General features: G+C 35.1%; 1 protein-coding gene and 1 non-coding gene across 3 annotated transcripts; one reads left to right on the forward strand and one right to left on the reverse strand.

The window, feature by feature from the left end:
- The first annotated feature begins 678 nt into the window (after positions 1–678).
- Positions 679–750, forward strand: TRNAD-GUC. The gene has a single exon. It is a non-coding gene; the product is annotated as a tRNA-Asp (tRNA).
- Positions 751–1,251: 501 nt separating this feature from the next.
- Positions 1,252–8,879, reverse strand: LOC123899117 (pleiotropic drug resistance protein 1-like). 2 transcript variants are annotated; one of them, XM_045950183.1, is made up of 20 exons: positions 8,231–8,879; positions 7,372–7,492; positions 7,084–7,257; positions 6,827–6,986; positions 6,655–6,731; positions 6,511–6,564; positions 5,589–6,263; positions 5,150–5,466; positions 4,877–5,037; positions 4,647–4,750; positions 4,327–4,555; positions 4,107–4,231; positions 3,667–3,999; positions 3,257–3,547; positions 3,064–3,147; positions 2,831–2,964; positions 2,496–2,723; positions 2,209–2,380; positions 1,854–2,108; positions 1,252–1,751 (listed from the first exon to the last, which is right to left on the reverse strand). In XM_045950183.1, exons 1-20 carry the CDS (start codon positions 8,554–8,556, stop codon positions 1,491–1,493), a joined length of 4,281 nt encoding a protein of 1,426 aa, XP_045806139.1. In that variant the 5' UTR covers positions 8,557–8,879; the 3' UTR covers positions 1,252–1,490. The 2 variants fall into 2 exon arrangements, with proteins under 2 accessions (XP_045806139.1, XP_045806138.1); XM_045950182.1 differs by having other exon boundaries at positions 7,084–7,492; positions 8,231–8,734.
- Between the last annotated feature and the right edge of the window lie 723 nt (positions 8,880–9,602).

The raw sequence follows: 9,602 nt of genomic DNA on the forward strand, positions 1-9,602 counted from the left end.
AAGTAATAATTTCGTCCACGGAAAACAGTGGTTGTGAAATGGTAGACAAAAATGCTGGTTTTGGCAATTGTTAGTGGATCCGACCATAAAACAAGATTGAAACCACATTTTATTTTATACATCTCAATCAAGAAATACAACACGAAACAAAGTCATATACCCATAGTTTATACACTTAATTATGAGTATATAAAATAATTGACATAAGTCCGCGAATATAGATCAGTTGATGTTTTTTGGTAAATCAAATGTATTCTCGATGCGTAATTGTGGTTATTAATCTTCTCGAGATATCCATTTAAGGGGTTAACCCACCTCTTCAATATTTTCTCATACGTACCGGCAGAGAATAAAAAACTGAACCAAATAATTAAAGTGTTCAAGTATCTACCACTTATGTCACATTATGTTGGTAGGTCAACTGATATTATATATGTGAAAGCCGATGTTTGAAGCGGAATTTTTTTTATTTATTTATCTTAAATGGTAAATTTCTAATTATTAAACTACTTAACATAAAAATCATAGCCACATTCTAACCAAAAAAAAAAAAGTCATAGCCACATAATAAATTGAAGCAAAGGAAATTACGTGATACTACTTACTATCAACATTAACAGCGATAGTGTAAATAAACACATGATTTATACTTATCTTCCACCAAACTAACAAAAACATGTCGTTGTAGTATAGTGGTAAGTATTCCCGCCTGTCACGCGGGTGACCTGGGTTCGATCCCCGGCAACGGCGTATTTTTTGTTTATTTTCGGATATTTTATTGACTTGATTTCACGAACCACATGATGGGCTGGGTTTTGTAAACTTGGGTTTAATTCAACCCAATTTAACTGTTCTATTTTAATTTTATTCTCTATAATATTTGTTCAAATTATAGAGGATTAACCAACTAACCTCTCAATTAACAGACTAACAAACTATAGTAATTGAGAGTTGAGACTCTAAGTAACAAACTAACAACCAAAAATTGAGAGAAGAAAAGTGAGACTTCTTCTATCCACACCCCATCTATATTGGTTAGAGCATGTTTGGCTAAGAGAAGGACTGTCATATTAGGATCTCTTATGAGTGATGAGATTTCTATGATATCAAACTCTTATAAGTCATTTTTCAACAAAATAATTGAGCAGGAACTTCATACATTAACTTGTATGCAAATATTCAGCATTAAGGATGAATATCAAGTATCAAGAGGAGGAATATAGAATTAAGAACTCAACTGATAATAAAAGGTTGGCTTCAAAATATTATTCAATGACTAATCAAACTAAAAATACAAAAGTATAATCTCATGCATTCATATGCTTTTACATTTATCAAAAGAAGCTGCAAATTGGCAGTAGGGTGAAATAATATTCCTAAGAAACTACTGCATGGATGATAAATACAATAAATACTATACGAGTAAAGGAAAAAATCGGGAAGAAAACAAAAAATATAACGAATCATTCTAGTAGGAGAAACAGTATAATCTATCTCTTTTGGAAGTTAAAGGTCTTGATTGCAACAGCGAAAATAACTGCAAAGGCAACAGCGATTCCACCAACCACAATTGCACACTCTCCTATGAAGTCGTGTTTGATACCAAAATAGTCGTCAAGGAAAGTTTTCACATCTTTTTCTTCTGCGGTCATAAAAGTAGTTATATCTCCAAATTGAGATGCAACCAATCCATAGATGGTCCATGCAACTGGACAAGCCCAGTAGTACCATCTCCACCAAATCGGAATGCTCTGTTATCAAAAGGTAAGAAAAAAGAATTAGGATACACGTAATATATTATATAGATATCCATTGAAACAGTCTTTCTCGATGTACTCTATATTAATACTTACAGGTCTTGGGACGACAAATCCTGAAAAGAGGTTCCAAATTGCATAAAATGCAGCAGCCACAATAGAAGCAACATGGTGATTTGGTGTCACTGCCACAGCCATCATACCATAGAAGGTAAAGTAGAGCAATGTGAAGTACATGAAGAATAGATACCAAAAGAATTTCTCTGCTGTCCAGTCAAATCCGATCATAGCGTAGACTATGACTCCGTATGTCACGGCTTGAGCAAAGACATAAGGTAGCTCTACCAAAATCTGTGACAGAAAGGAAGGTGTTAATATGAGAATTTCTAGTTCGCATACTAAATTAAGCAGTAAATAAGTCGGTAGGTTAAACAATTATAATAGTAGTTACCTGTGAAAATGCATAGGGTAAGGCTGAATACATTCCAGCAGCTTTTTCTCGATAAAACACAGTTCTTTCAACCGCAACAACTGGCTGCACAGAAGAAGAATTTTGTACTCCAAGGAAGAGAACAGCAGTATACATTGAACCCACAGCGTTCAACAGGTCTTGTCTATTATTGCTGCGAGTTACCGAAATGAATTAGTATTCCAGTCTAAATAAATAGAGAGACGACAAAATATAATATACTGTGAATAATAAGAACTTAGTTTCCAACTAAAAATAGTTTGACTTACTGTTTGCCACCAAGATCCCAGAACATTGTTCCAAACATTATGCCTATGAATGTAGTGAAGAAAAACCTCACAGCAGTGTATGGCGGATTACGCCAATATGACCAACGTTGCTTCCATAAGCATGCCTGGCATTGGACCAAGAAAGACTGCGAAAATTGACTAGCGAAATGAAGATCCTTTGAACCGGGAGCAGGCTGGCCAAGTTCTTGTATAAGTTGCTTGTTTCTCCTGAAGAGTCATACAAAATGGTTTAAGCATGTTGTAAATCAAGAAAACAAACATGCAAGCAATAGCTACTACAGTTTATAGATTCATATCCATATGGATTAACTTACCTATATAGATCTGAATTTTTGTAATACTCAGTAAAATCAACACCCAAATTAAGTTCTTGTGCTGTAGTTGTAACTTCCAACATCCATGTTGCTGGGTTATATCCATCTTTGATTTTACTCACCCCGTCAACGCTCTGGAAAATGAAAGTTATTTGTAAACTTTAGTAACTAATTACAAATAAGAAATAAAGTCATTCACTTAAATAAATTTTTAAACTACAGTAGGATCCTACCTCAAAATACTTGATCAAGTGAGTAGAATGACGTCCCAGTGGTCCAACATATATTTCTTGTCCTCCACGCTTCATAAGGAATAGCTAGAATTGCAAATGGATCATGTCAGATTCAAATCTAATGGAGAGGAAAAGAACTATAAAAGACAGCAATATTTGTCATTAATATTTATCATCACAATTGGGTACATACCTCATCAAATGCTTCAAATATGTCAATGCTAGGCTGATGGATGGTACACACAACTGTTCTTCCTGTGTCCACTGTGTTCCTAACGGTTCTCATAACAATTGCAGCAGCTCTAGCATCTAAACCAGAAGTAGGCTCATCCATGAAAATTATAGATGGATTAGCCACTAGTTCAACTGCAATAGTCAGCCTCTTGCGTTGTTCGGTTGAGAGACCACTCACACCAGGCAAACCAACCAAGGAGTTTCTCAATGAGTTCAACTCCACCAGATCCATGACTTCCTCAATGAACATCTGCAGTCATTTATAATGTCGATAGAGTCAGAATAATGAACCTCCAATAGCTTAAAGTTTTCAATAGGGGAAAAGAAAACTAAAGGCACATAGTTTATGTGTCATAAGTACTAACTAACCTCTCTGGTCTTGGTATCAACTCCAGCAGGTAAACGAAGCCATGCTGAGTAAAGAAGAGATTCATAAACTGTAACATGAGGTGAATGGATATCATTCTGCTCACAGTAGCCAGAGATTCTAGCAAATGTTTCTTGCTTTTTAGGGTATCCTGAAACCTTTATGTCTCCATCAATATATCCACCGGTTTTCCTACCAGCCAGAACATCCATCAAAGTTGTCTTACCAGCTCCACTTACACCCATCAGAGCTGTGAGCACACCAGGCCTGAATGCACCACTAACACCCTTCAGAAGCACTAATCTGTCCTCTGTCACACCTTGCTCTTTCATTTCCTGCCATTAGAAATTAGAGTTAAGTTAGAAAAAATCTTTTTGTCAGACTAAGTATCAGTTAAGTAAGATATCTAAATGCCGAATATATGACACTGTGTAAGACTTACCGCTGGCATGTCAACAGAGTATACAATGTCATCAAAAGTGATAGAATGTGGTTCAAATGGAAGAACCATTCCTTTCTTCTTTCCATGGCTGGACTCTGTAACAGAATCTCCTCTTCCTGAACTTTCTGCAAGACAATTGAAAAAATGTTCATCTACTAAACAATATGACAAACTACTATATGATTGCTTTCATGAGTGATATATAATGAAGAAAGCTCACCTATGCGTGGTAATTCAACTTCTTGTACGATCGATAAATCATCTTCTGAATCTTCAGGTACTGTTGCACTAGGCTTATCAAATGGGCCTAGTATATCGAGAGCCAAACCAAACAACGCATTGAGAAGGAACACAAATCCAGCCAATGCCCCGACGCCTATCCAATACCAATATGCATGTGGGAAGAACCCACGGGCATCGAGATAATTTTTTCCCAATTCAGAAGTAGCCTATAATGCAAGTATTAAAGAAAAATCAGGCTTGTAAATTTCAAACAACTGTAGATGAATTATGAAGTTGCAACCAAGGTCAAGAAATTACATTGTGCCAACTGTTCCCAAGAAATTCATTGGCCATCAAAGCATTCTGCCCATACATCAAAGGTGAGATCCAGTAACCCCAAATCCACCAGCCTTTGATATCCTCTGTTGCATTCGCAAGAAGCATTGGTTAGTTAAGGTTTCGTGTCATTACAAAAAATTAATACTATTAACTACTTTTTTTCTTCCATTTTTTGGTTAAAATAAAATGTGTTCGTCAATTTAACTTACTTCTTGAGAGAATGAAGCCACCCAATGCAAGAAGTGTGAGAACTGCAAATGATCCAAATGTGTTGGCTACAATCATGTTTCTACCCAGGGCTGCGGTGGCTCGGAACAATGCAGAAGCCATCTGACTCATGAAAAACAGTACAAGCCACTGCTTGAAAAACCTGCCCAAAATTCAAGACCTCGCATCATAAGTAACATGCATATGCAAACTAGATAGTAAAAGTGCCATTCGATACTACATGGTCCAAACAGAATAAAAGGAACTTCTTTTACCTGCCAACATTTGGATCAAATCCAATGACATAGTAGGTAAGAAACACCCATAGAGAAACTTCAAATATTGTAATAGGAATCTTGAGAATCCACGAAGGAATAGCATATGCCCATGAAGGATAGAATAGAAGGTCTCGTTGCTTGTAGAAAACAGGAAGTTTAGCGATCGTCATAGAAATCTCAGACATTCCATTGAACATAATCGTCACTAGTGTGAAAAACAAAGCACCAGCATAAACACCCGCTTGATCCTGATTATCGCGATGCATCTCAGTCCGAAAAAATAGTGTCATTGCTATCAAAGCCATGACGAAAAGCTGAAAAACAAAACATCAAGAGCAATATCTTTAGTCACTCAAAGTCATAATCATGAATGCATGAATGAAAAAAAAGTATCTATTTTACTTATTTATATAAAAGATCTAGATAGATTTGAAACCTGAGATAGCTTGAAGATGTAAACAAATGAATTCCTTTTCATGAGCAAGTACTCTCTTGCGAAGTTAGCCTTTAAAAGCTCAGTCTTATTAAGACCATACTCTTTGGTTGTCAAAGCAGCTGGATGGCTCTTTGTCTTGTCAAATGGAACGGAAAGTTCCTCGGCAAGTTTCCTACCAATATGGAATGATTGAAAGGCCTCAGCGAATTGAGTAACGGTAACAAATCTGTATGGTTGGTCTCTGCGCACCCAGTACTGTGCTTGATCCTTTTTCGATGTAACTTCTTGAAGAAAGTCAGCAACACCTTTCCTTTCAGGACATTTGAAACCCATAGATTCAAAAAAGTCCAGAACATATTCACGGGGGCCATGGTACACAACTTGGCCATCAGAGATTAAGATAATATCATCAAAAAGATCATATGTCTCAGGTGCTGGCTGAAGCAGTGATATGACTGCAGTTCCATTCATAATGTGGACATATTGCCTCAGAGAGCTCACAATCTGAAAAGTTGTGGAACTGTCCAGCCCAGTAGAAATTTCATCCATGAACAATGCATTGGCCGGTCCAACCAACATCTCTCCTGTAGTGACACGCTTCCTTTGTCCTCCAGAGATACCACGCAACATTTCATCCCCCACCATAGTATCAGCACATATATCCAACCCCAAAATCTGCAAAATTATACAATGTAAGATATGATAGAGTCTATGGAAGGACAATGTGAATTGGGAGCAGCCAAAAAAAAATGCAATGTGAGTTTAATTTTTACACATTGTAAGTGTAAAACGTTTTACACTGTCAACAAATCATAATCAATCATGTGTATCACTTTAGTAGTATTTATGATTAAACTCAAATGTTTTTAATGATCTGATGATTATGCGAGGATATGACTAACTATTGAACTGTATGTATTACCTTGAGTACATAATCTGTTGAAATGCTATACTCCTGACCTTCGGTTGAAATTGCCTGTTATATCAAAATACAATTAGATACGTAAAGAAAGTACAGTATATCCAATGACTATTTCGAGATTGGTAATAGCTTCTTTATGTGTACCTTCATGTAGACATCAATATCTGGGTCAGGCTTGATATTTGCTGCTTTCTCTCTTCTAGACAACTCAGATAGCATGTCTGTGGATCCAAAAAGTAATAACAGGTCAAGTTTATGCCACACACATCCCAAATTATATTTTGAAAATGTTTATAAGGTGGTAAAATGGACTAACCGTAACGTGATCCAACTCCTTGGCACCTTGCTGAAAAAGCCAAGGTTTCCCTCACAGTCATTTCTCCGATATGAACATCATGCTGGCTGATATATGCAGCAGTTCTTTGAGGTACAAACTCGTTCAATCCATGTCCATTGTAAGTCACACTCCCAGATACCTATATGAATTAAACATCGGTATCGAAACATTAAGTTTACTTTTTTTCCACAGGTGAATTATATATGTTGATGTTATTAAAGGTATAGCTAATTTACCTGAAGACTTTTATCAAGCTTTCCTGATAAAGCTAAAAGCAATGTGGTCTTTCCTGAACCAGGAGGACCTAAAAGTAGTGTCATCCTACGAGGTTTAACAATTCCACTAACATCTTTAAGAATTGCCACATGCTTCTTTTTGCTTGGGATAATATGAAGAACATTCAATAAACCCTGAAACAAAGTTAGATTTTGACTTGTGAGACTCAACATCAAAACCAAAACAGATCTAAGAAAGAAAAATCTTGAATCATTTGATGAAGTACTATAATATTGGTATCTCCTTACCTCTATAACATTAGTAGCAGCGTTGATGAAACTAGGCAAAGCTCTACCTCCCACAAAAGCTTCAGCATCAATTTTCAGGTTCTGATATCGAACTTCAATTGTTGGAATATCAAGTCCAACTCTATAGTAAGAGCAAAAAACACAAAAGATAATGAGTTATGAGATAAGGTACTGATTAATAAGGACATGTTTAGATTGACTTATTTGAACTTACATATACATCTATAAACACCTATGAGACCGTTTGAGAGAGCTTACAGAAACAACTTATGACATGTCTATAAGATGCTTTCGGCTTATTTGAATAAAATCTCCACAATAGCTTTTGAAAGCAACTTATAGCTTATATAAAAAAAAGTTTGACTTGATTTTATCTTATGTTAAAGAAATAGCATTTGAACTTATATACATCTATAAACACCTATGAGATCGTTTGAGAGAGCTTACATAAACAACTTATGACATGTCTATAAGATGTTTTCAGCTTATTTCAATAAACTCCATAATAGTTTATTAAAGCAACCTATAGCTTATATGAAAACAGTTTGACTTGATTTTATCTTGTGTTAAAGAAATCGCTTATGACATGTCCATAAGCTGTTTTCAGCTTATTTCAATAAACTCTCCATGATAACTATCAAAAACATCTTATAGCTAATACAAAAACAATTTGACTTGATGTTATCTTTCGAAGTTAAAGATATATGCTAACATAAACACTTATCACATAATTGCTTATACATAAGCACTTAATTAAGCTGTTTATCCAAACACAATGAAAACAAAGCAATGTAGCAAGAATATCCAAACAGAATGAAAACAAAGCAATGTGGCAAGAAAAATGGATTTAATAATGTACCTATCAACTCTTTCCTTGACTTTCAACAGAAACCTTTCATTATCTTCTTCAGCAACCTTAACCAACCTCTCCAAAAGTTTCTGTTTTTCTTGAAAAGCAAGATCAGTAACATCAATCTCATTAGCAGCACCATGAGAAGTTGTCAACAACCCTTTTCTCAAACGGCTATAAGTAGGTAGCTTTTCAAGTGCAGCCCATTTAAGAGCTTCTTCATCATCTTCTTCACGAGTTGATTTTGAGAAAACTTCAACTCCACTGTTTCTCCATAAAGTTGAACTTTGAGCTCTTAAACTATTAGTAGCTCTAAATATATCAGTTCCTTCCATTTTTGCTGTTACACAACAGCTTGAAACACAAGACTGTGACTCTTGTTATGAAGACAATGTAGTAATAATGAATTGAAAGTTTGAAACAAAACAAGAAAGTAATGAGTGTAGAATAGTAGAAAAGAAGATAAAGAATGAAAGAATGATGAAATTTTAAAAAAATAAAGAATTGTTGTGACAATGGAAATGAATGAGAAAACATGTTTGTATTTATAGGTTTGATTCGAAAGAAAAACAGAACAGGCGGCGATGAAGAGTCAAAGGTTGAAATTTGATGAGAAAATAGTAACAACAACACGAGGGAAATTTATTCCCATTGGTCAAACTTGGCATATTGCTATCCTTTCTAGAAAATATAATAAAGAGGAAAGTTCCTCTTACCTGATATCACCACTAGATTGGACAAATGCAGTCAATAAATACTGTTTTAATCTATGTTGCCGGGTACGGTACCGGTATCCGGTACGGGTATTGATACGCGGTACGATATTTTTAAAAAATTTAAAGTATGGGTACGTTAATATAAAATATTAAAAAAATTATTTTTAAGTGAATTATTATCATCATGCTTTGAAGATTTAATTTTTTTTGTCCACCGTCTCAACTATTTTCATAAAAAATGAGAGATAATTGAAATATAATAAAAAATTATAATATTTTAAGAGATTTTTCAACATCCAATATATTTTTTCCGTATTCATCATCATAAATCAACCAAATAAAAATGGGTACGAAATCGGTGCGTACCATACGAGTACCATGGAGTATCCGGTACTGGTACGTACCCGGTACAGATACTTCACTATTTTAGGAGTACCCATGCTACATAGGTTTTAAATCATGATCGTCTGATCTTGTTCGGACGCCTACAAACAACCCTAAATATGAAATTTTTAGAATTTTACATTGTTCTCAATTTAAATAGCAAATTACATTAGCTAGCAAACATTCCATACAATTTTGTTCAGATATTGATCTTCCTGAAAATTCTTAAGTTGGTGTGAAGGCATATATTGATGTAAGATCCTAAAAATATTAATGTATAC

The sequence above is a fragment of the Trifolium pratense genome, linkage group LG7 (genome assembly GCF_020283565.1).
Source record: "Trifolium pratense cultivar HEN17-A07 linkage group LG7, ARS_RC_1.1, whole genome shotgun sequence".
Classification (NCBI taxonomy): domain Eukaryota; kingdom Viridiplantae; phylum Streptophyta; class Magnoliopsida; order Fabales; family Fabaceae; genus Trifolium; species Trifolium pratense.

Coding starts and splice junctions, on each gene's coding strand:
- LOC123899117 (XM_045950182.1), bottom strand. CDS start 8,556: ATGGAAGGAACTGATATATTTAGAGCTACTAATAGTTTAAGAGCTCAA. Junction 5,038..5,149: donor TTTGATCCAAATGTTGGCAG/GTAAAAGAAGTT, acceptor AATTTTGGGCAG/GTTTTTCAAGCAGTGGCTTG. Junction 4,751..4,876: donor TGGCTTCATTCTCTCAAGAA/GTAAGTTAAATT, acceptor CGAATGCAACAG/AGGATATCAAAGGCTGGTGG.